A 26,093-nucleotide genomic window follows, 5' to 3' on the forward strand; every position below is an offset into this window, starting at 1 on the left:
GCTCAGACTCCAAAGACTACTGCATTCCCAGGCTCTCCCCCACCCCCACAGATCTGGCCAAACTACTCAGCCTGCCCACAGACACAGGAAGAGAGCGCTTGGAGTGAGCATTTAACTGTGTCCCAAGCTGCGTGCCTTTCAGTAGCTCCAGGCTTCAAGAAGCTCCTTTGGGCTTGAGGATCGTCCTGGGGCCTCGGCGGACTGGCAGGGAGGGAAGCTGGAGCCGGGAGTCCTCTGTCTGATGACAAGGTATCCTTGGTCCCGGCAAGAGGCCTGCAACTGAGCGGAAAGTCTTGAGTCCCACGTAGCGTGTTTTCTCCACAGAACATAACAAAAGTCTTCATGGGCGGAGTGACACGTCCCTGGCTGGGTCTTGATGCTTGGTGTGGCACTGGGGGTGCCGCCAGGGAGACTTGCCTTCCAGTGGCACAGTCAATAACGACAGTGAGGTGAGCTGTGGGGACAGCCTTTTGGGGGCCCGCCGGCTGCATAGCTAAAAGGAAGGGAGAGGCCAGAAGTTTGGGTTAGCATAGTCAACTAAGTTGATTGCCTTGTTGATTTTGTGTGTAGACACACATGAGCCGTGTTCTGCATGTGGAGGTCAGAGGACAACTCATGGAGTCTGCTCTTTGTTCTACAGCGTGGGTCTACTAGGGAATTGGACGCAGGTCAGACTTGGCAGCAAGTGCCTTTACCCACTCGGTACTCTCGCTGGCCCAATACCTAAGTTTAAACTGTGTTTTCCCTGTCTCACCTGTTTGTGGGAACCTCATGCCTAGCCCCTGGGCGTATCTTGCTCACATGGCCCAGGGAGTATCTTTATACAGCATTTGCAGGGGTGGGCTGGGGAGACGACCTGAGTGGTCATACACTTTCTGCACAAGCATGAGCCTAGACTCATGTCACATACAGAGAGAGAGAGAGAGAGAGAGAGAGAGAGAGAGAGAGAGAGAAGAAGAAGAAGAAGAAGAAGAAGAAGAAGAAGAAGAAGAAGAAGAAGAAGAAGAAGAAGAAGAAGAAAAGAAAGAAAGAAAGAAAGAAAGAAAGAAAGAAAGAAAGAAAGAAAGAGAGTCTGTGTAACCCTGGCTGTCCTGGGACTTGTTCTGTAGACCAGCCTGGCCTCAGACTCTCAGAGATCCACCTGCCTCTGCCTCCCAGGTGCTGGGACTAAAGGTGTGCACCATCACGGTGCACAAAACCACTCCCCCTCAACACACAGACACAACTAAGTTAGGGAGACGGCTCAGAAGGCGAAATCGCTTACTGTGGCCTGACAACCCATGTGATCTCATCTGACAGTAGAATAAGACCAACTCCGAAGCTGCTCTCGGACACCCTGCAAATAGTACCCCAGCTCTCTTCCCTACCTGGTGGGCCTACCTATCTTGGCCCGGTCCAGAGGACACGTATGCTCTGTTTATTGGTTGGTACAGGGCTGTGTGAAGTCCACACACCCCCAGTCATCAGCCCCACGCCTGCCACTCCTCCTCAGCTGGCCTTTTCCCTGGTGCTGAGAAGCCCTGTGCCACATCTTACCATAGCTCATCTCCAGGCTAGACTCCTTGAGGCTGGCTCCCCGGTCCTGGGGCTCTGTTGAGGAAGCTCTGCTGCCACAGTCTGAGACTGTCCTTGGATGCGTCTTCCCTCCACCCTGCGACCAAACCTTTCAGAGTCACGAGGGAGCCTCAGAATTGGCTCTAGGGGACTTGGTTGATCTGAAAGTTTGTGTCAACAAATTGCTGGGTGTGGGGGAGACAGGTTTCTCTATCTTTTTCCAATCTAACTGCTTCCTGACCTGGGATAGTTCTCTAGAAGTTTCCCAGTCAGGCCTCACTCCCCACCCCACCCCACCCCAATTCCAGCCATTAGCTGACCACTTAGGCTTCTTATTTATTATTTTTATTTGGTGGGCAGGGTTTCAATGTGCAGCTAGCTGTCCTTGAACTTCTGATTTTCTGGCCGCAGCCTCCCAGTGGTGGAATGACAGGCGAGGGCCACCATCCCTAGGGCTATGTATGGTACGTCACACAGTCACACAAAAAGCACAGCTTTCATCTTAAAGGGAACAAGGGTTTATTCTGAAGCCATTTTGAGTGACCATGTTCTGTGAACACAGATTTAGGTTACCTTGAATTCCACATTCCAACACAGAAGCAGTGTCATGAAGTTTGTAGAGCTTCAGAGACCAGAAAGTCATAAACTAAGACAAGTTCAAAATACATTGGTGGGGCCGGGCCATGGTGGCGCACACCTTTAATCACGGCACTTGGGAGGTAGAGATAGGTGGATCTCTGAGTTCGAGCCAGACTGGTTTACAAAAGCTAGTTCCAGGACAGGAACCAAAAGCTATAGAGAAACCCTGTCTCAACAAACCAAAAACAAACAAAATAAAACAAAAAAAAAATTGGTAGGTGCATTGTCGGGGGGGTGGGAGGGAAGCTTTTCTGAAGGCTCGAGATGCTATATCTGATGATGCTTATTTTGGATTGGTGGGAGCCAGTGGTCTGCTAAGTCAATAGATTCTAAAAGGGCTTTACCTATCGCCATAGAATGTTAATTCCAACACAGGGGGAAGGCGGGGATGGCTGTTCCAGAGGGCCACAAATGAGCCCCTGATAAGGTGATTAGCCCCTGGGCCCACACATTCCAATCCTGTCACAGTGTTGAAACTCTAACCCACCAGGCTCTGCACACAGAATCTTTCCAGGAGTTTTCACTCACGGGTCCTCCTGTTGGCCAGCTATGACGTTCTGTTCGTTCAGGACTACACAGTCTATTAACTATTACAAGGTCCCTCTTAGGTAGGAAGCACATTCCTAGCTTCTCAGGTAGGTGAGGCTCAGTCGTGGGCAGGACTGCAGTCTTCAGGAGACAGGAATTCCTGATAAAGATCATTAAAGAAGAAACTCCTACGGGGTGGAGGTGGTACATTCCTTTAATCCCAGCACTTGGGAGGAAGAGGCGGGCAGAGATCTAGAGTTTGACGCTAGCCTGGTCTACAGAGCAAGCTCCAGGATAAGAAAGTAAGCCTCTGTGTCAGAAGTGTTTGCTGTTATGAGCTATGTATGAATTGTTTTCTACACCTTCTGTAGCTGGCATGTGACATAGGTTGTTATACTGTGATGCACGATTAATAGAAGCTCAGAGAGAGAAATTGGGGTTCAACCTGAAGGTCAGAAAAGCAAAACAGCCAATCACTGGCTACTACCTCTACCTCAGTCCAAAATGGCGATCCTACCTAAAATAACCAAAATTTACGAGACTGACTATATAGTTCCCCTGTATTTACAGTTGTTTGCATTCTATGAACTATTTTACACACACACATGCACACACACACACGTATATTACTTTTCTATTCTTTTGAGACAGGGTTTCTCTGTGTAGCCCTTGTGTTATTTCTTTATCTAACAGACCAATGTTTATAAGGAAATTTAAATATTTGTCCAGCAGAACCATGTTTACAATCACTATGTAATTTAGCTGGACTATAGGCATCATTCCTTTTTTTTTTTTTTTTTTTTTGTTTTTCGAGACAGGGTTTCTCTGTGGCTTTAGAGCCTGTCCTGGAACTAGCTCTGTAGACCAGGCTGGTCTCGAACTCCCAGAGATCCGCCTGCCTCTGCCTCCCGAGTGCTGGGATTAAAGGCGTGTGCCACCATCGCCCGGCTTAGGCATCATTCTTTCAGCGGATTTTATACACTTAAGGCAAGGACTATCTGAAAAGCAAAGGCTTTGTCTAACAAGAAAATATACTTAATTATAGGTTTTTAAATGTTCATTTAGCAAGAAAAAAATCAGTTCTTAAGGAAATACTGTGATAGAAATTTAAACAATTTTTGTTTTTTGCTTTGTTTTTGTTGTTTTGGTTTTGTTTTTGTTTTTTTTAAATATTTATTTACTTATTATGTATACAATATTCTTTCTGCCTGTATGCCTGAAGGCCAGAAGAGGGCACCAGATCTCATTTCAGATGGTTGTGAGCCACCATGTGGTTGCTGGGAATTGAACTCAGGACTTTTGGAAGGGCAGGCAACGCTCGTAACCACTGAGCCATCTCTCCAGCCCTGGTTTTGGTTTTTTTTGAGACAGGGTTTTTGTGTAACTTTGGAGCCTGACCTGGAGCTCCCTCCATAGACCAGGCTGGCCTTGAACTCACAGAGATCTGCCTATCTCTGCCTCCTGGGTGCTAGGATTAAAGGTGTGTGCCACCGCAACCCGACAAATTTAAACAATTTATTTTTTTTAATTTTTTATTTATTTATTTATTTTTTTGTTTTTTGAGACAGGGTTTCTCTGTGACTTTGGAGCCTGTCCTGGAACTTGCTCTGTAGACCAGGCTGGTCTCGAACTCAAAGAGATCCGCCTGCCTCTGCCTCCCGAATGCTGGGATTAAAGGCGTGCGCCACCATCGCCCGGCAAATTTAAACAATTTTATCTCAGGATACTGAATTAATTAAAAAACATATGTACTTTATATTTTAGTTACAGATATAGCTATCTTTAATACCATTCATAACATTTTAATCTTAACATTATTAACATTATTTAGGAATTTAGCAATCAATTTCAAAGAGGTAATTTTAAGAATTTTTTTTTTTCGAGACAAGGTTTCTCTGTGGCTTTGGAGCCTGTCCTGGAACTAGCTCTTGTAGACCAGGCTGGCCTCGAACTCACAGAGATTCGCCTGCCTCTGCCCCCCAAGTGCTAGGATTAAAGGTGTGTGCCACCACTGCCTGGCCAAAGAGGTAATTTTAAACAAAAGCTCAAGAGGCTGTGAAATGATCCATATGAAATAGTTATTGAGCCGGGCGGTGGTGGCATGATTTCACAGGCATGATTCCAGTTTGGATTGCCACCATCTTTGGGCAGTCGTGTGTCTGGCAGCTAGGGTAAGGGAAGATGGACGTCATGTGATTTCACTGCCATCACCTTGATTAAAGGTGACCGCGGGGAGTGCCCCTACCAAAGAGGCAAAAATGGATCTCCAAGATACTTTGATTGGGATGGATTTTTATATGAAATTCCTGTCCTGTCATGAAAACAAGGTTTATGAAAGATAGGATTTTAAAACAATGCTTGTTTAATAACATGAAGGCTGCACCTCCCTGCATTCATATGCAAGAATGTACCTTGCGCTGACCGTTAACTTTTTAAGATTCACCCAGCTGACAATGGTTTTAAAGACATGAAGGAATAGTGGGGAACAGCTGAGGTCTGCAAAGGTATGGCAGGGCTAGAGTTCCTGAAGAGCCCAATGGTGTTCACGAGCAGTTTTAGAAATGCTAGCCCTATGTTATAAGCACCATAAGCACCAGCCACAACGAAATGGAGCAGGCTGGGGAACGGGAAGGCAGGCTATGTATATGCTCCCAAGGGTGGGGTCACAGATGCTCTAAGTCTCTCCAGAAAACCTAAAGGATTTTGAATGAATCCCAGATCTTGAGCTTTGAGTTGTTTCCAGTATTGGAGCTTGGCTTTATGTTATGCAGATTGTGACTGTGCCCTATATCTTCTTTCTTGAAGTTAAAAAAAGGTACTTTATTTTCGATATTGTAAAAATACACAGGAGAGAATTTAACTTCTTTAAGAGAAAACTTTAGAGTTTTACAGAAAATTTAAAAGCCAGATTTTTTTTTTGTTTTTGTTTGCCAAGACAAGGTTTCTCAGTAGCCTTAGAACCTCTCCTCAAACTGGGTCTTGTAGACCAGGCTGGCCTTGAACTCACAGAGATCCACCTGCCTCTGCCTCCCAAATGCTGGGATTAAAGGAGGGTGCCACCACCAGGCAAGACAGATATTTCTTTAAGAAACAGTTTTTTAAAAATATACTTATATTTATAAGGCTATGGCACATTTTAAGTTTATGGAATGCTTTATATTGTTAATATTTGAGCTTAAAAATAAATAAAAGAGTCAGGAGGGGGCTGGAGAGATGGCTCAGCGGTTAAGAGCACTGACTGCTCTTCCAGAGGACCCGGGTTCGATTCCCAGCACCCACATGGCAGCTCACAACTGTCTGAAAATACAGTTCCATGAGATCTGACACCTTCACACCAACAAACATAATAAAGTTAAATAAATAAATTTAAAAGAAAAAAAAAGAGTCAGGAGGTTTGTTGCTTTTTGACTTGGAGTTTTTTAAATGCTGATGAACGAAAAGCAGCTGCTGAGAGACATTGGATTGTGGAAGGAACTGCTGAATTAACCCAGCCTATGTATTTTAGGGATGTCTTGGCTTCAGAATGGAAGTTGGGAAATGTATTGCATTGGAGGAAAGGTTATGCTTTTGTTTTCATAGGAAATGAAAAGCTATGGATTCCTTCACAACTAATAAAGATCAGATTTGACATGGGGAGACCTCCTGAAGATCTTGGGTGCAGACATGAGGGAGGCAGCCAGGAAAGACTACAGGACAGGTGACATGTATGCTGATCCCTCTACATGGGAACAGCTCTGAGACTGGATAAGACGCAAAAAAAATCTTGTTGGCTACAGAATCCTCATAACAGTTTGGTTATACAGTCCAAACGGACTTATAAAGATGACAGATGCCTTTTGTCTGCTCAAACATAAAACAAATCATCTTTAGCTGACTTGTGTGTAGCACACATTCCATATATTTCAGATATGTATGTTACCTTTAAAAGTTGGTATGTTTACCAGGGGTGGTGGTAGCGGCACATTAATCCCAGCACTTGGGAGGCAGAGACAGGCAGATCTTTGTGAGTTCAAGGCCAGCATGGTCTACAACAGAGCGAGTTCCAGGACAGGCTCTGAAGTAGAGAGAAATTATGTCTCAAAAAAAAAAAATAAAACAAAAAAGGTTTGTATGAGCCGGGCGATGGTGGCGCACGCCTTTAATTCCAGCACTCGGGAGGCAGAGGCAGGCGGATCTCTGTGAGTTTGAGACCAGCCTGGTCTACAGAGCTAGTTTCAGGACAGGCTCCAAAACCACAGAGAAACCCTGTCTCGAAAAAAAAAAAAAGGTTTTTATGTATTCAGAACAAAAGGACCAGGCATGAGTAAAGACCAGACACTCAAGCACAGGTTTTCCAGCCTCTCAGAATGCCTCAGTTACTGTTTCTTCAAAATTCTGCATCCGGAACAACTTCAAAGGTGCTAACTGAGGTGGTCCAGCCTCACAGACTACTCCAGCCAAGACTTCTGCTAAGCTCCACACTTTCCCATCACACAGAGACTGAAAAAAAATCATACAGCTAGCTCTTGACTATTATTCCAATGTCCTAAGGGTCCCCTAGAGATGCTGTCACCCCGAGACAACAGGAAGCCGTCTAGAGAACACAATGCCCACATCCCCAAGAGGTGGGTGGTTTCTGTTCATTTGGTGAATGTTTGCAATGGTTTAAGAGGAGTTGTTTGCAAGTTGTTATTGGTCATGGTCAGGGAAGAAGCTAAACAAAGGAGGTAGATTTAGGGATCTTTTTCAAAAATAAGAGAGAGAATAAAGGAAAGGATATATTATTACATTGACTTTTAAAATAAAAATTACAGGATAAAAAGGTAGATTATTGACTCTACTTTTTTTTTTTTTGGTTTTTCGAGACAGGGTTTCTCTGTGGCTTTGGTTCCTGTCCTGGAACTAGTTCTGTAGACCAGGCTGGTCTCGAACTCACAGAGATCCGCCTGCCTCTGCCTCCCGTGTGCTGGGATTAAAGGCGTGCGCCACCACTGCCCGGCTTGACTCTACTTTTAAACCAAAAAAAAACCTTTTTTTTTTTTAAAGATTTATTTATTATGTACACAATGTTCAGCCTCCACGTATGCCTGCAGGCCAGAAGAGGGCACCAGATCTCATTACAGATGGTTGTGAGCCACCATGTGGTTGCTGGGAATTGAACTCAGGACCTCCGGAAGAGCAGTCAGTGCTCTTAACCTCTGAGCCATCTCTCCAGCCCCCCCTCCCAAAAAAAACTTAAAAAAACTACTAGTCTCAAATATTTCACATTGGTATGGATTTTTGTATATTGATACACATTTAAGGTTATTTTTGTTAGACTAAATATATGTTTCTACTCTTATTTAAGGTATTGTACCTATGCAGCTCATTTAAAAATATAATATGTAATTGTGAAATACAGGTTAGTAGTTAGTCATTTGTAATAATCAAACATGTAGTCATGTCAGATTTTCAAAGTTAAGCCTAGATTTGTTTAGCTCAGATATACTTAATAATGGTCCTCACACTTGTCAGAGATCTGATGAACATGGCATTTAAAATGTTTAATAGAAAAAAATTTACTTTCACAAAGACTCCCAAATCCCAGCAGTGACCCTGAGATCTCCAAAGAAGATGATGGGGCACCAAGATATGTCCCCCTAGATTGTGGTGATACTGACCACCAGGCAAGACTGCCCGAGTGTAGCACCTACCAGCAGGACACTGAAGAGCTGATTGTCCCACTTCGCCTGGACACAATAAAGTCCGTCTCTCCCATGTTCCTCCTCCACAGGAAGCCTCTCCCCTCTCGACCTGGCAGCTGAAGACTGATGCCGTCCTGGGACCTCAGGCATCTGGGATGACCGTCTAGGTAATGGACTAGACTCTGTCATTTTAATTGATACATAGGGCATTTGAATTATGTATCATGGTATTTGTATTTATCCTTCTCAGATCTCTGATGGTACAGATGGCTGGGCTAGGTATAGCTTGGTCAGCTTAGCAGCAACAGACAACCAGGTTCTTCCCCAAGGCTGCAGCCAGCTTGTTAGCTCACTTCCTATGTAAAAGTCAAGACTTACTTTTTTCCTGAGCTACCTGGTGAGAAAAGGTAGACAGGTTTGCCTTGCTAACAGGCTTCATATTAAACGATAAACAGGTTTCCAGTATAATTCTCCACTAAATGAGCACGATTTGAAATGATTGTTCTCAGTAATAACTAGTTGTGTCCCTGGTAAACGAGTCGTTGGAAAGAAAAGGGGTTAAAGTCTATGCAAGGGTCTAAAAAATGTTCCAAGGAGCCAGGCGATGGTGGCGCACGCCTTTAATCCCAGCACTCGGGAGGCAGAGGCGGGAGGATCTCTGTGAGTTCGAGGCCAGCCTGGACTACAAGAGCTAGTTCCAGGACAGGAACCAAAAAGCTACGGAGAAACCCTGTCTCGAAAAATCAAAAAAAAAAAAGTTCCAAGGTATATAACAGTCTGAGGATATGAGTCTATGTAAATTCTCACGGCCTAAGTTATATATATATATATATATATATATATATATATATATATATATATATATATATATATGTATGTATGTTATATATACAAAGCTTAAGTAAGTTTTGAGGGTCTCAGAAAATGATTAAAAATGTAAATGTGAGAGGCAGGCGGATCTCTGTGAGTTCGAGACCAGCCTGGTCTACAAGAGCTAGTTCCAGGACAGGCTCCAAAACCACAGAGAAACCCTGTCTCGAAAAAACAAAAAAAAAAAAAGAAAGAAGTAAATGTACGTTGTAAAGGTATAAGAAATGATTTAAGGTATGTGAAAATACAAACTGTTTCAGATTTCCTTCCCTTTCTATGGTATTGTTACACTAAGGTTTCCAAAGTTCAGAGTTTTAATACTGCTCACCGGAGTTCTGATAAGCTGGTAGAACACTGACTAGTTACTATTCAGTCACAAGCTCACGATTTTAGATTTCTTTTGGTTGTCTTCTTTTTAAGTGTAAATTTAAATGTGCTTCTCACTGGGCCAGACACATTTCTGTCCAATCTATATCTGGCTCTCTGGAAAAGGAAAAAAAATATTCATGCTTTTTAACCCAAATCTGCAGCTTATGCTAGGACCCAAAGGTGTGCGTCGGCCCCAGTGTTTTACAGACACCTGCTACTTAAATGCTCTACAGTGAGGAAATCAATACATATTGGTAATGCTAATGTATCTAAGAGCTTTATGTCTTTTCGTAAACTAAAAGAATTACATAAACTTTAGAGAACTGAGGGGGTCATAAGACTTGGATCCACTTCTCACAGGTCATATGGACTTCAGATAGGTTCAGCCTAAGTTTGCCCACCTGACTATTCCTGAGGTATTTTTCTCTCTCTCTCCTGATCTTGGGAATCCTCCTCTTCCCCAGTTACTAGGACTATAGGCTGAAAGTTCCAAATATAAGATTTTCCTTTAAGGTCCTAAATGTCAGTGTCTGTCCCTAGTCTATATCTGTCTTAGCAGATTTCCACTTGGCTGACAGACACATCCAAGCATCAGCTGCTGACTGCAACCTGCTCCAAATGACTGCGAGCCCTGGACTTGTTGAAAGCTGATGTGGACCAGTCCAGCCTGTGTTAATGCTACCCGTCTCTTCAGCTGGGTGAACTAACCAGATGATTCTGATGAATGTCCCATTGTCTAAATTCCCTCCTTGCCTTTGAATAGCATTGCAGCCTTCCTGGGCTCTGACAACAAGGCCATAGTCTTAGCAGGAAGCAGTTACTTAAGAGAGTACTTCCCCTTGTCCCCCAGCAGGCTGAAATGTTAGATCAAAAGGAAACTCCCTGTTTAAGGGACAAAATAGCTACCTATAGTGCCTATTGACATACCAAGAGAGGTACCTGTTAAAACCAAATAGACCCAGAACTATCAACAGGTAGATCCACTAGCTAAAATAGCTCCATAGTTTGATAGGGCATTCAACCTGTTCTATGTAAAACAGAGAGGTTATTATATGGCTTTAGAGGAAATTGTTTCTATGTAAACAACTCAGAAATCATTAAGAATAATATGGCTGTACTAAAAAAAAAGTCATTGCAAAAAAGGGCCTTGAGATGAAGGAAATAACTGGTCCCCATTCTTATTTCCAGGTTCTTCCTAGATAGTAACTCTGGTGTCAGCCACCACAAGTCCTTTGGCCCTTCTTGTTATTGGCTCTTGTACCACTGATACTTTAACTAAGTGATAATTTCTGTCTGGGTACCATTAAGCTGATGGTTTTTAGATCCCAATATAAACAGGTACCCATCACAGAGTCAAGGATTTGACTCAGGATACAACTCAAGGGGGAATGTGAGAGCCAAAGTTTTCAATTACCATGCTTCAATTTGTAGATATCCATGAATCAAAAATGCCTCTGATTTGCAATCCCCTTGCCCAAGGACAGACAGTTCCTGAAACGCTAAAGCCTGGTGTTTATGGGCGATAACCAGCCACCTGTTTTTACTGTCTAAAGACGTTTGTTTGGCCCATCTGTACCAGGTGTTTTTGATCACATGTGGGCAGGAGAGGTTTTTTTGTTTTATTTAAGACTTATTTTATGTGTCTGAGTATTTTGTCTAATGTATGTATGTGCGCCACATACTTATTGCAGACACCAGAAAAAAAGGCATCCGATCTCTTGAAATTGGAGTCACCGAGTGGGTGCTGGGAACTGAAGCCAAGTTCCTCTGCAAGAGCAAACGTAAGCCGAGCGGTGGTGGCGCACGCCTTTAATCCCAGCACTCGGGAGGTAGAGGAAGGCGGATCTCTGTGAGTTCGAGACCAGCCTGGTCTACAAGAGCTAGTTCCGGGACAGGCACCAAAGCTACAGAGAAACCTTGCCTCGAACCCCCCCCCCCCCCGCCCCCAAAAAAGAGCAAACGTGCTCTTAACCTCTGAGCCATCTCTCCTGCCCCCTGGCCTTGAATGTGGTTGTTCATGATTGAGCTTGGGTTCCCTTGCTTGCATAAGCAAGCACGTTGCCCACTGAGCCATCTACCCAGTCCAAGTTGCTGTTGATCCCCGGTACTGCAAAAATATTACCAAAACATAATGGGATATATAAAGATATGACAAAATATATTTCTGATATATTGTCAAAATATTACAAAACAGTATTATTTTAAAATAAAAAACAGATATCTAAAAAAAAACCATAATGGGAGCCACAACTAGGTTCGCATCTCTCTGTTCTGTCACAAAGATGTGCAAGTATGAGCAACTTAACCCTTTTTGCACCTAAGTTTTCACTCCTTCAAGAAAAGAGGAGAGCTGGTTGATGGTGGCTCACGCCTTTAATTCCAGCACTCAGGAGGCAGAGGCAGGCGGATCTCTGTGAGTTCGAGGCCAGCCTGGTCTACAGAATGAGTTTCAGGACAGGCACCAAAGCTACACAGAGAAACCCTGTTTCAAAAAGCAAAACAAACAAAAAAGGAGAAATAACACGGTTTTGTGGTGTGAAGAACACACGAGACGATGAACATGCTGTCTGGCACACATTAAGTGCCGCTGTTTATCTGTTTGGAGTTGAAAACCAAGATAGGAGTTAAAACGGGGACAATTACCGAAGTCCACTAACGGAGAACTTTCGGTTGACTAGGCGCATGCGCCTGTCGGCGGTCGCGCACGAAGGGCAGCGCTGTGCCGGCGACGGAAGTCAGTGCCGGGAAGCCGGCGAGGTCGGTTCCGCCCGGCTCTAACATGGCGGCGCCCTTTGTCTGCCGTGAAGCTCTGTCCCTGGCCTTCTCGCGGCCGTGATGCACCTCCCTCTGTGGTCGGGTTCGGGACATGGCAGGTGAGGCTCAGCCAGTGAGGGCGGCCGGGGAGTCCTGGAAGGAGGGACCGAGTCGGCTGGGGCCGGGGGCTCGGGATGCCGGGACGGTTGTGTGGGGGAGGGGAGGCTCGGGTGGAAGGCGCCGCGGGCCGGGGAGCAACGGGAGCGGCCCGGAGGGGTGGCCCGTGCACCCGTGCTGCCGAAGGGGCGCGAGTCGCCTCCAGGGCTGGGTGACACCGCGCCTGGTGCCATCTCCGCCCCCGCTGCCGGGCTGTCACCGCCCCTTGACCCCGCGCGCTGGGCCGCGGCGGGTGGGCGTGCTGCGGCCGCGTGGGGGCCAAGTGCGGGGCGGCGCGGGGCCGGTCTGGATGTGCTGTGGAATAGGGGCGGGCGCTGCCCCCACCGTAGACCGCTCATTCATTCACTCATCCACCCATCCGTCCACCGTGTTTCCCTCCTTCTCTCCGCGCCTGACAGATCTGACGACAGATGCCTGCGGACTAAGTCCGCAGGTGGGACCAGGGTTCCCAGCACCAAGTGGAGACTCTGTCTGTTTCCTCATCCTTAAAGCACGGCTTATGATAAAACCTGTCTTGAGATAATAGGTTGTACGGAGCCTAGCATGCTTATAGTTAGAGAGTGAATGTCCGGAAAGTCCCCTGCTGGTATTTGTCATAACCATTCAGAGAGCAACCTCAGGTGGGAGAGAGAGGCTTTTCAGATACCACTGCCCCTGTAGGAAGGGAGGCTTAGCTCAATCTAAGTAATCCAGGCAGTTCCATTCTCCCGGGAAGCTGGGCCTAAAGGATGTTTGGGGAAGTGAGGCAGGAGAAGGGTGTATATCCTTAGTTGAAGATGTTGTCTGTGAGGATGCTCCGCTTCCTCTAGCAGAGATGGGCAATAAGGCCCGGGAGGCTCTGCTAAGTCTTTGGGACATTACAGAGTTTAGCACGTTTAACTTTTTTTGTTTTGTTTTTCGAGACAGGGTTTCTGTGTAGCTTGGAGCCTATTCTGGAACTAGCTCTGTAGACCACACTGGCCTCGAACTCACAGAGATCTGCCTGCCTCTGCCTCCCGAGTGCTGGGATTAAAGGCGTGCGCCACCACCGCCCAGCCAAGCACTCTTAACTTTTAGGTTAAGGGGAAAGCACTTAAGAATCAGGTCTGTGGACAAGAAAGATCACTGGGCAAGTCGAAGAGGAATAAAGGAGTGAGCCTGAAGGCAATTAAGAGATCGCCAGGCTAATTTAAGCGAGGCATAAGGGTGGCCTTGAATAAGTTTAGGTGCAGGGAATGAATAGGGAGAGATAATTTTGAAGGTAGAATTGATAAAACTTGGTGATAACTCAATGATTGTCCCATTTCTTAGAAGTGTGTGTGCACCTGCGTGCATGTGTTGGTCAGAGGACAACCTATCAAAAGTGGATTTGGTTCTCATCTTCCAGCTTGTTGAGTCAGGGTCTCTCTTGTTTCTGCTATATAGTGTATTGCAGGCTAGCTACCCCAATCATCCAGATTTCCCGTCTGCCTGTCATCTTTCTCCAGGAAAGCTGAGATTAAAGATGTGCCCCCACTGCCCTGTGGGTCCTGGGGAATCAAACTCAGGTTGTCAGGCTTGCACAGCAAAGCTAGCACTTTTGCCTGCTAAGCCAAGTCCCCGGCGCTGTCCCCTGTCCTTGGCTGGTGGATGTTGGCATTGCTCAGTGCGGTAGGAAGCAGGACAAGGAGCTGATTTAACAAGAGGAAAGATTTAGTTTTAAATGGGTTGAAAATACATGCCTGAGAAGTATTCAGGTAAGCCTGGGTTGGTGGTGCATGCCTAGGATCCCAGCACTAAGGAGGCCAAGGAAGAACTGTGGAATTTTAACTTACTGTATAGCCTGAACCCTACTACAAGTTCCAAGCCAGCCTGAGCTATAGAATGAGACCCTGTCTAAAAACAACAAACAAAATCAAAAGCCTGTCTAAAACATTGAGGTCAAGCTATGTGGTGGTGATCTTGCCCTGTCATTCACCAGAGGTCACCTAGGTGCGGGTATGTCTGGTCTGAGAATCAGTGTTGTGGACATCTCAGAAAAGTCTGGGCTACGCTAAACTGGGCAGGTCGTCAGCGCTGACTGGACCAGTCTCAGGAAGGAGTTCCTGAGTATGGAGCCTGGGAGTCCTGATCATTCATCTTGTTTCCCAGGCCCAGCACACAGTCTTTTCTACAGCATGTCAATAATAATTCTACTTGGGTCTCTTTGATTCAGGTGATGAGCTGGAGGAGGGGAGCCGAGCTGGAGTTCCTACAGGCGCACTGTCTGAAAAGAGAGCCCCCGGCTTTTTGGAGATCTGAGGTATGTCTGTAATACTGGAGGACGGACGCTGTCTGCAGGAGACAGCTTTTTGTTGCTGTTTGTTTCCTTGGCTGCCCTGGAACTCACTTTGTAGGCCAGGCTGGCCCCAAGCTCACAGAGATCTACCTGTCTCCTCCTCCCGGGGATGGGATTAAAGGTGTATGCCACTGTGCTGATGGACGTTGGCATTGCTCAGTGGAAGCAGGGCAGGGCAGGCTTGTTTCCAGCCACCGTCTACGCTCAGATCACTGTCTCAAGACTAAAGTCAGGAGGGGTGGTGCATACCTTTGGTTCCTTGGGGACTCAGAGGCAGGTGGACCTTTTGAGTTGGAAGCCAGCAAGGGCTACATAACAAGACTCTGTCTCAAAGAATTTAGTGGAAAAAAAAATCCTTGTTATAGTTTTATTGTGATATTGTAGATGAAACTTCGTTTTCTGTGGTATTTGCTTTGTCACTCAGGCTGGCGTTGAACCCAGAGTGACCTCCTAATCCAAGGAGTTAGACGTGAGCTATCATGTCTGATCCAGTTACTTATTTTTGTCAACAAAACTAAAGTGGGTATGCTTGCTGGTTTTTTTTTTTTCTTTTTTTGAGACAGGGGTCTCTGTACCCCTGGCTATCAGGGGCTCTGAACCTCAGGTTCTTTTTTAGTAGACCTGGCTGGCTTCACACTCTGCAGGTGCCATCCGGGTGCTGGGTTTAAAGGTGTGTGTTACCACACCCAGATTTTATTTTATTTCGATTAGATAAAATCTAAAGTTGTCCTACAGGGCTCAGTGGTAGAGGGCTAGCCTAGTCTGTTTAAGGCCCCGGGTTCAAATCTCTAGCAATGGCTAAAGTTAGCAAGAAGCTTTTGTCCTTTACTCCTTAAGTCTAGAAGTACTCGTTCTACAGCCTGCTGAGCAGCCACAGTGTCCCGTGAGCTACCTGTGCAGCAGGATTTCTCTGACCACGCGGTTTTTGCTTCAGCGCTGGCATCCGTCTAATGGCCCATGCTGTCTCTTTCGTGTCCTGCCGTCACATGTGAACTCCATCTCTTAGGAAGAGAGAGCGGGGACCTCATGGTCTCCTGTAAGGCTCTGATGTTTAGAATGGTGCATTTTTGTAGCCATCTTGAGTCTGGAGCAAAGAACAAGTCATAACTAATCCGCTGCTGGAGGAGATAGAACCTACCTGCTCTGGCCCCAGAGTGATAGGGTCGGGGGTGTGGGGCCCGGCCCCGCCCACGGGAGAGCTCACTGAAATAGCAGAGTGGGCTGGGTGTGCTCCCGGGATACTGCACGTGGTAGCTGGTGGTTCTTGGACACGTGAATGTGCTCTGCACCCAGGGTATAGCAGACAACTGCTATTGCTTGGCCGGACTGGACTCTAAAAGCAAAGCCCTGCCGACCACATACAGCCGTATGTTGGACTGCCAACTCCCCAACAGCGACCTGGAAACCGTTTATTCATTATGAAAGCTTGCCTTAGCTTACTTAGGCTTGTTCCCAACTAGTTCTTTTTTTGTTTGTTTTTCGAGACAGGTTTCTCTGTGTGACAGTCCTGGCTGTCCTGAGACTTGCTTTGTAGACCAGGCTGGCCTTAAAATCACTGAGATCTGCTGCCTCTGGCTCCTGAATTCTGGGATTAAAGGCATAAGCCACCACCGCCCAACCACCAACTAACTCTTAAAACTTAAATGAACCCATTTATATTAATCTATGTTCTGCCAGGTTGCTTGTTACCTCCCTTCAGTACCATGAGTCTGACTGACACCTCAGATTCTTTCCCAGAGTTCCTATCTCTCCCTGGAAGGCCTGCCTATCCTCTCCTGCCTAGCTATTGGCTGTTCAGCTCTTTATTAGACCAATCAGTTAGGAAGATGAGGAAATACAGAGACACATCTTCGTACACTGTACAGTACAGAGGCTGTCCTGGAGGTCTGGCCATCAGTGCGAGTACGCACAGGAGACCTGCCTGATGTCAGAGGTCTGGGCTAAGGTGGTGTGCAGACTTAGAGTGAAGTAATGGTAAATGTTGCTTCAGGAACAGTGAGGGCTCTCTGCCACCCTACCTCATGGCTCCCTCTAGAGAGCCAGCTGTGTCATGGTCAAGACTCAGTTTCCCCATCTGTAAAATAGGGCCAACATCTGGGAGGTGGTGGTGCACACCTTGAGAGTTGTTCTTCCAGCTTTTCTGAAACAGCTGTTTAAATTTTTTGCCCACTTTTCTATTTGGTTGTCTTTTTAAAAAGGTTTTTTTTTCCAGTTACTACTGTACTTTATTGTGTTTAACCAAATCACCATGTTACAAAAATAAGAAGCTGCCATAATAAAAAATAAGGCTCCTCCATCCAGCACCAGTTGGCATCATTTTACTCTCAAGCCTAGAAATGCCGTAGACACATCCGAAGAACACAGGGGAGCAAAAGAACCATGGCTGTGTATCAGTGGGACCACCCAGTGCCAACCGAGCCACTCTGGTATCATCTTCTCCTATTTCTGGTTTTTCATTTAATCATAAAGCTCCCTAGGTCTAAACTGTATGCACTTAGAGGTGTGTGCACATACTTGTATATAAACCGACTGGAGATGTATGTCAGCCAAGCAAACATTACACAGTAGGTGCAAGCCTGTAAGCCTCATCTTGACTGGTGTAGCAGCTCTATCAGGGTAAAATGTTCTATGTCCCTTGTGCATCTTCAATATCACAGACTGCTGCCATTGTTTGACTTCATTTTCCCTGCCCACCCACCCCCAATGCCCCGCAGTAAACCAAAGCTTTTAAGATTTTGTTTCTTTGGTTTTTTGAAAACATTTCTAAACATTACTGTTGCCTGGTGGTGGTGTTTCACGTTTTTAATCCCAGCACTCGGAAGGCAGAGGCAGGTGGATCTCTGTGAGTTCAAGACCAGCCTGGTCTATAGAGTGAATTCTAGGGCAGCCAGAGCTGTTACACAGAGAAACCCAGTCTTTTTTTTAATTTTTTTTTGTTTTGCTTTTTGTTTTTAGTTTTTCGAAACAGGGTTTTGCTGTAGCTATCAAGCCTGTCCTGGAACTAACTCTTGTAGACCAGGCTGACCTTGAACTCACAGAGATCCACCTACCTCTGCCTCCTGAGTGCAGGGATTAAAGGCGTGTGCCACCACTGCCTAGCTGAGAAACCCTGCCTTGTTGCCAGCCCAGTGTGTCTCTTTGGTGTGTCCTGTGGGCACTAACCCACCCTCTTTCCAGATGACCTCTGTAGGCACTGTGTTGTTGATTATTGTGTCCACACCGATCCTTTGCTCTGTAGACAAGTTGTGTTGTAACTGTGCTTTTGTAATTTTTGGCTTGCCTTTTTACACTGGGATGTCTTCCGCCTTTGTGATAAAAAGAAAACCTTTTTAGATTTATTTTTTAGGTGTATTTATTTTATGTATGAGTGTTTTGCCAGTGTGTTTGTACCACATGCATTGCCTGGCGACCCACAAAGATCAAAAGAGGGCATCAGATCCCCTGGCATTGGAGTTACAGGTGGTATAAACCACAATGTGCTGGGAACTGAACCCAGGGTCCTTTGCAAGAGCAGCCAGTGCTCCTAACCACTGAGCCCTCTCTCCAGCTGGGAAAGAAACCCTTAATGTTCATGTGATTTATCAGTTTTGTCTTTTGTGAGTAGCTCTTTTTGCTTAGTTGACAGAACTTCCTACTGGGTGAGTGCCCATCTGTAATCTCAGGATCAGGAGTCTGAGGCCAGCTTGGGCTGTCTAGTGAGTTCCAGACCCACCTGAGATATCTAATGAGACCTCGTTGGGGTGGTGGTAGGTTAGTTCATCTTTATTATTTATTTATTTATTTTTTTTAAAGATTTATTTATTTATTAAGTATACAGGCCAGAAGAGGGCACCAGATCTCATTACAGGTGGCTGTGAGCCACCATGTGGTTGCTGGGAATTGAACTCAGGACCTTTGGTAGAGCAGGCAGTGCTCTTAACCACTGAGCCATCTCTCCAGCCCTCTTTATTATTTATTTATCTTTAAATATTTTCTCTCCTTTTTCTTTAAGATTTATTTTTACGTATATTGATATTTTGCCTGCATATATGTCTATGTGAAGGTACCATATCCCCTGGAACTGGAGTCACAGACAGTTGTGAACTGCCATGTGGGTGCTGGGAATTGAACCCAGGTCCTTGAGAAGAACAGCCAATGCTCTTAACCACTAAGCCATGTTCCCAGCCCCCCTTTGTTTTTTTTTTAAAGCTGGTTTCCTGCCTGCTGCGTTCTGTTTCCATATATCTCGTAGTCTCTTCCAAACGTCCCATGTTACTTTAATCCACCCGGCTCACTCCTGGTATCTTTAAGGCCTGGTCCCATCTTCGTTTCAGGTCATGCTTATTACAGGCTGTAGACACTGTTGAAATTGGGCCTAGCATTCACAGAGGCGCTGGTTTGCTCTCCAATTCTGCCTAAACTGGGCATGTAACATTTGAGAAGTAGCAGGCGGGTCTGAGGTTCAAGACAGTCCTTCGCTAAGTGTTGAGTTCAAGGGCAGCATAAGACTCTGTCTCAAAGAGAAGGGGTGGGGTTGAGAACAAGCTTCACAGCCTGGGTCTGACCCTGGATTCCAGTGGTGGAAAGAGCCGCCTCACAGGTTGTCTTCTGACACACACACAGATATAAACTCATTAGAGTTTTAAATTGTCGATCTTTTTCTTAGAATTGCTCCGAGCTTGCTCCCTACCCATATAGATCTATCTGTTGCCGCTCTGTGATTTCTGTCTTACTTCAGGTGTATCGTGTCATCTGGCAGGCTCATGAACTGACTCATTTAACATTTAAATCTTAACCCTAGAAGGAACCTTATTATTCAGTCCTAATGGGAAAAACCTCAGGAAGGGCTGGCATGTGAAGAACACAAGTCATACTGAGGGCCACGAAGTCTCCCTCTGTTCTTTTTCTTTTGAGATAGGCGGCATGTAGCTGACCTGGCCTGGAACTCCTGACTCCTGATTCTCCTGCCTTCACCCTCCTGCTGAGAGTCAGGTGTGAGCAATATGCTCAGCATAGACTTCCTTCCTTTGGATACTGTAGTGTTTTTACCCCGTGTTAATTATATGATTTCATTCCCACACTCCATACATGTACAAGTATATTTGATCACGTTTCCCCATCACACTCTTGACACTCCAGTCCTGTTCTCCCCCTTCTTCCCAGCTAGTCCTCCATTTTCACGCCTCCCCCACGTAACCCAGTGAGTTTAATTGGGGTTGCTTATAGGAGCACAGGTGAGGGATATATATATATATATATTTTTTTTTTTGTTTTGTTTTGTTTTGTTTTGTTTTTTGTTTTTTTTCGAGACAGGGTTTCTCTGTGGCTTTGGAGCCTGTCCTGGAACTAGCTCTGTAGACCAGGCTGGTCTCGAACTCACAGAGATCTGCCTGCCAGGTGAGGGTTTTTTGTTTTGTTTTTTTTAAAAACCAGAACATGGGTACTTTTTTTCCTTCCCCTAGGAGCCATTAGCTCCTTGTAGATCCTTAGAGAGGGGTGCCACCTCCTGAGCCCCTGGGCTTCATCTCAGAATGTTGATGGGCCCAGTCTTGCATAGGTCATCACAGCTGCTGTAAGTGTGGTAATTCCATGGTCCACAACGCTCACCCTCCTGTGGGTGCTCACATCCTTTCTGCCCCCCACCCCCTGCCATGATTTCCGATGCTTTAAAGGGTGGTATAGATGTCCTGTTTATGACTGGTCGACTGATTAGGAGTCTCTGCAGTTGATTCTGCCCCCTCCCTAAAGAAACTTCTCTGACCAGTGCTGACAGCAGCTTCAGTCTATGGGTTAACATCCTTATTTAGAAGGCAATTCGATGGGCATGCCATATCCACTTAGTAAAACAACAGCTGTAGCTTCCCTGGTAGGCTCTGCCCTCTCCAGCTCCAACCCTGACCAGGTTGGCAGTGCCACGCATGCGTCCCTGTGAAGCATCACTGCAGCCAGTCAGCAAGCTTTTGGTTACCCCCTAGCAGGCTCACCACTGTTACACCAGTGGGCACTTGCTGCCTGGTCAGGGAGTGGTGTACTCCGCGGGACAGGCTGAGTAGGGCTGCTGCTAAGGGCTCTCCCCAGCAGTCTACATAGCACCTTCTGGCACCCTGAGGGGCGGCCAGCAGGGAGGACGCTTTAATCTCAAATCTAGCTTTTCTCCTGTCCTGCAGCCAGAGCATGGGTTGTCTTCAGCAATTGGTCTTCCCATGTAGTTCGGCCGGGTAGTAACAGCAGTAACTGTGTGACGGAATACCATTCGGCTCTAAAGGACAATGAAATCATTGAGCACAGACAACTAGTCTCTTTTCTCTGTGGGATGGTCCTTCTGTGTCCTTTCTCAATGAAACCGCTTAGCTTGTGCAAGTCCTATGTTTTGTAGGAAGGAGGTGGCACTGCCGTTGGTTCTCAAGCACTGAGGTCTTCTTGTGTTGTATCTGGTTGAGGAAAGTGAGCCCCTGGCAGTGGGCTCCCCCTGGTCTCCTGGCTGTCACTGTTGTGGGCAATGGCTCCCCCTGGTCTCCTGGCTGTCCTGGCTCACTGTTCCAGTGTGTTTTTATGTATATAATGATGGCCTCCCATGGCATCTTTACAGAGTCAAAGCCTCCACTGTTAGCCCAGGAATAAAGCAAGGAAGTGGAGGTTCCTGATGCCCTAGGACCAGCTCTGCTTGGTTCCAAGCCCCAGACTGTAGCTCAGCCTAGGAGCTGTGGTCTCAGCAATGGCAGGCAGCTCTTCACAGCGTCAGGGCTTCCCCTGGGATTTCTGTTCCCAGAATCTTCCTAACTGACACATTCTTTGTGAAAAATTTGTAATTCACCATTTCCCTACAGAGTTTTTTTTCTTGAGAAGTTGTCATTCACCAGGTCTTGTAGAAAGTAGAGGAAGTGGCTTGCGGTTTCACAAGGTAGCTCAGGCTGGGCTTGAACTAGCAGCAATCCTCCAGCCTCTGCTTCCTGATGCCCAGATCCCAGGTGCATTCCACCACAGCCAACTAGAGATGCCTTAATGGTTTTCTGATGGAAAAGAAGGCCTCTGACCCTGAGTAATGCCCTCTCTCCCAACTCAGCTCCCCCATTCCGCTGCTTTAACTTTAAATGAATATTATTTATGAGTGGTAAAACAGAGAAAGGGTGTGGGTAACAACTGTCCCCACGTGCCCTTTTGAGAGGAGCCCCTATACTGTGTTTCACATGCCCTGCAGGATGTGGGTGTCTTCAAAGCATGAGTCAGTTGCACTGTGACTCAGCAGCACTCAAGACTGCGCTGAATGTCACTGGGGCCTCGAGCCCCGCCAGGGAGAAGCGCTTCTTGGTGCTGTGGTATTTTGTGGGAGGCTCAGAGACTAACCCTCCCACTGCTGCAGGGCGGTCCCAGCGGTCCAATTGAGAATGTCTTAATTTTGTCAGCTTTATTTATTTATTTATTTATGCGGCAGGGCCTCACGTCGCCCAGGCTTGCCTCAAGCTCTTGTGTAGCTGAGGATTTTAAGGGTGTACCAACACTTAAGGTTTGCACATAGCTGGGGATTGAACACTGTGAGTTCTGAGGCCAGTCTGTGTTGGCTCAAGGAAAAGAGAAAAAAAAGCCAGTAAATAAATAAATTAAGCCAGGTGGTAGTGTCGCACACCTTTAATCCCAGCACTCATGAGGCACGAGCAGGTGGGTCTCTGCGTGTGAGGCCAGCCTGGTCTACAGAGCAAGTTCCAGGACAGCTCAGGCTACACAGAGAAACCCTTTCTTGAAAAAACCAAAAACAAAAAAGGAATTGGTTTTTTCTAATACAAATGACAGAAAGGACTGTTCTTCAGGACTGGTGACGTGTCCTCAGTCGGGGTAGCGCTGTCCAGAAGTGCCCAAATGTGGAGAGGTTCCACGCAGATAGGTCTGGATGTTTATATAAAAGAGGGAGAGCTGCGAACACAGCGCAGTGGTACAGCAGTCGGTTACCAAGTTTGTGCAAGGCCCTGTCCCCTCTCACACTCTGCAGGATTAGCTTTCTAGATAGGTTGTGTTTGCGCATGCAAGCCGAGCATTTGCTGGACTAGGAGCACTGTACTAGCAGGGCAGGTTTGCTGATAATTGTTTTCTCTGTCAGGCTGAACTTGAAGAGACAGGTTGGTAGTGGGGTTGGGTGCATAGATTTCAACCTCCCAGAGGTGGCCTGTTGTGAACTTCTATTTCCCTGGTGTGTGTGTGTGTGTGTCTGTGAGCCACTTGTATTTCTGGATGATCAGGAAAGGTGAGTGGCACTTAGTGGTGACCTCTTTGTGTGGAAGCTTGAGTGGCCGGTCCATTCTGGGAGCCAGCCAAGCTCAGGGTATCTGCTTGAGGGAGTGTTGTTTTCTGGCCTAAGATGTGGCACCACCCTCTCTTGCTAGTCAGTGCCTGCCAGTAACTTGGGTCATGTTTCAGTTGTGTGACAGGAGCCCATTTGACTTTGAGAGGAAGCTATGCAGTTCAGGCTCCCTAGTACTTCAGGCAGACAGGTAGTTGGCCTCATACAAGAGCATGGGCATGGTTTAAGAGTCCAGTCGCTCACATCAGAGAAAGTTTACCCCAGTGGCTCTTTGCTCAGCACGCCCTCCCTTTGTTGTCTGTGGTGACTCCCATTGTGTTACAGAAATTTTCCAGATTGCATTTAGAAGGAATGATGGGTGTTGATTGGTGGGTCTAGTCCCATCCAGAGTGCCCAGGAAAAAGGATGTAGAGACCGTGTGATTAAGGTTTTGAGCCTGTCTGCTTCCTGCTAGCCCATGGCTGCCGGGTGCGAAGGTGTGCCTCTGGCCTAGTTGAGTGATGATACTAACCCTGTAAAGAATGTCTGAGCCCCTTCACCATTGGAGACATGCTGGCCCCTGGCAGCCAGTGGCAGACCCTGGATTCAAGTCCGGAGAATTCCTCCCTAGTCCTTGCATCTCTGAGGCAGCAACAAGGAAGTTGGTGCCCAGGGTAGCTGTGTGCTTGGTTTGCAGGTAACCAGGGTGTGGTATTCTGGCTCTGTGACACCTGTCAGGTTGAAACAACTCTACAAATGCTGTTTCTCCACTGCTGGAGGACTTGTTGGGCTGAGCAGGGTGGGTCTCAGAGCCTGAGGTTTGGACTGAGATGTGCTGGTCCTCCTGGATCCTACCTCTATGTGCCTTGTCACCGTCCTTAGCAAACCGTGCAGAGTGTGGCAGGCCTTTGCCCTGGGCCTGTTTCTGTGATTTGTTCGTTCTATTAGAAACCGAACTTGCTGGGTGTGGTGGCGCACACCTTTAATCTAGCACTTAGGAGGCAAAGGCAGGTGGATCTCTGAGTCCTAACTCGGCTCCCTGTCTGCACTCAGGAGGTGGTCCACTGTGGTTGTGGAGAAGGCGACTAGGGCTCGTCTGCCCACGGCTTTCCCACCTCCGAAGACAGTGCTAATGGAGGGTCAGTGTGGTGTGGGCCTCCTCCTGCTTTGTCCTCCGTGTGCACGCCCTTAGCTCCTGGGCACCTCAGAAAGGGCTCCTGGACACAGGTTCCTTTCAGTGTCTTGTGCTCTGATCATTAGCATTGGGATTCTCCTCTCCTCCATCGCTCAGATCCCACTGGGAATTTGTTCTTTTTCTGGGGTTTGAGGACTTAGAGCAGCAGTTCTCAACCTGTGGGTCACGACCCTTCTGGGGGTGGGGGTTGAAGGACCCTTTCACAGGGTTTACCTAAGACCTCTGCAACTCACATTACGATTCATAACAGCAAAGTTACAGTTATGAAGTACAATGAAGATAACTTTACGGTTGGGGTCACCACACGCGGAACTGTATCAAAGCTGGCAGCATCAGGAAGGTTGCCACCCCACTGGCTTAGAAGTGTTTTCACAAGGCGTCCTGATTTGCAGTGGTTTTGCCGCAGGTGTCCAGTGCCTAACTTGCTGCAGGCTGCCTTGTAGTTGTAGGTGTTGGCACTGCCTGGCCCAGAAGCAGTGCCCTTGCTTGGGCCTGGGGGAACAGGGCTGGGTCTCCAGCTTGAGCTTGCCTGTGCTGATAGCGCTGCCACGCTCCCCATTAGACTCCTCACCTTAGTTCAGCAACTCCCCCAATATTTGCTTGTTCTTTGAGACAGTGACTTATTATGTGACTCTGACTGGCTTGGAACTTGTCATCCTCCGGCCTCAGCACATACATAGAAGTTTCCGGGAACCACAGGGTGGCAAATGGGCCTGTGCTGGTGTGAAGGGGCTTGGCTTCTGTTGGCTTTCTTCAGATGGCCAGCTCTATGTGGTCACTGCAGCTCTAGGCTCTAGGCCAGTGACAGCCCAGTGTCAGGAGCAGCCAGTGCTGCTGCATTGGGGCAGGGTTCCCCAGTCCCTCTCCTGCCCAGGGCAGCCTGGTTCTGGAGGCTGGCTGCTATTAGGGCTTGGATCCAGCCATGCAGGGATTCTGTGGACTTTGGCCTCACACGGCGGGTGCCAGGTTTTATTCTGAAATGTTCTAAAACACCTTATTTCTATAAATAAAAAACCATTATTTTTCTCTAGAAGATGGCTGATCTTGAGAAGGTTTTGCAGGGGTGCTGGGCAGGCAGAGGCTACTTAGATGTTATCTCAGTTCTACCTGTGTAGTTCGTAATTGGGCACCAGGCCAGGACCTTCTCCAAGTGCAGTCCCTTGGGAGTTGTGGGATTTCCAGGCAGCTCTTGGGTCAGGGCTGGAGTCACTTCTCTCTCCTGGGAGTCAGCGCTAGAGGTTCCTGGAAGAGCAGACTTCACTCTTTCTTGTAGCTCCTTGAGCCTGAGAGTGAGGGACTGAGCAAGGGCGGGGTGGGAAAGCCTTGGAAGGAGAGAGCCCAGTAAGATCCCCACCCTAGAGAACCCAGCCTTGTGTGGACAGGGAGCTTCCCAGAGCCCGTGGGAGCTGCAGGAAAGGGAGTTCCGCAGCTGATGATGCAAGAGCCGCCTGGACTTAAGGGCCCCAAAGCTGAACATTTGAGTTTTGTTCTAATAGAGTGTGTGTTCTTTGTGAAACATGTTAAGCTATTTTGTGAGACAGCAATTGCTTTGTGTGTTTTCCATCTTGACTCCTTAGCTCATTACTTCCTGTGTATTCTGCTTCGGGGGCAAGCTATTAGGGCTATCTTGGTACTTTTTGGTTTGGGGAGCTTGCCCTGTTGAGTAAGCTTTGGGAGCGACTGAGCTATCTTGGCTTGCAGCAAGTGTCTGGAATCATCTACCCTTTTGTGGTGGAAAAGCCTCTCCCTTGTTTAACGCTCCCCGTCTCCTCTGTGAGTCTCACCTGGGGCTTGGCA

At 47.0% G+C, this 26,093-nt stretch overlaps 2 protein-coding genes across 3 annotated transcripts in view; one reads left to right on the top strand and one right to left on the bottom strand.

The window, feature by feature from the left end:
* Srarp (steroid receptor associated and regulated protein) lies at window positions 1–12,362 on the bottom strand. The gene is made up of 2 exons (XM_075945466.1): window positions 12,267–12,362; window positions 1–493 (listed from the first exon to the last, which is right to left on the bottom strand). The coding sequence occupies exon 2, from the start codon at window positions 489–491 to the stop codon at window positions 63–65; it is 429 nt and encodes a 142-aa protein (XP_075801581.1). The 5' UTR covers window positions 492–493; window positions 12,267–12,362; the 3' UTR covers window positions 1–62.
* Zbtb17 (zinc finger and BTB domain containing 17) overlaps window positions 12,357–26,093 on the top strand; it is a 19,326-nt gene continuing 5,589 nt past the window's right edge. The window contains exons 1-2 of one of the 2 annotated variants that reach the window (XM_075945464.1): window positions 12,357–12,496; window positions 14,728–14,814. The gene's annotated coding sequence lies outside the window, so the exon portion shown is untranslated. The remainder of the gene's footprint in view (window positions 12,497–14,727; window positions 14,815–26,093) is intronic. The other variant, XM_075945465.1, reaches the window with a different exon arrangement.

Source organism: Microtus pennsylvanicus, chromosome 13, assembly GCF_037038515.1.
Source record: "Microtus pennsylvanicus isolate mMicPen1 chromosome 13, mMicPen1.hap1, whole genome shotgun sequence".
Classification (NCBI taxonomy): Eukaryota; Metazoa; Chordata; class Mammalia; order Rodentia; family Cricetidae; genus Microtus; species Microtus pennsylvanicus.

What these genes read in the sequence shown, in the direction of transcription:
- Srarp (XM_075945466.1), bottom strand. Translation starts at nt 491, where the DNA reads ATGCAGCCGGCGGGCCCCCAAAAGGCTGTCCCCACAGCTCACCTCACT.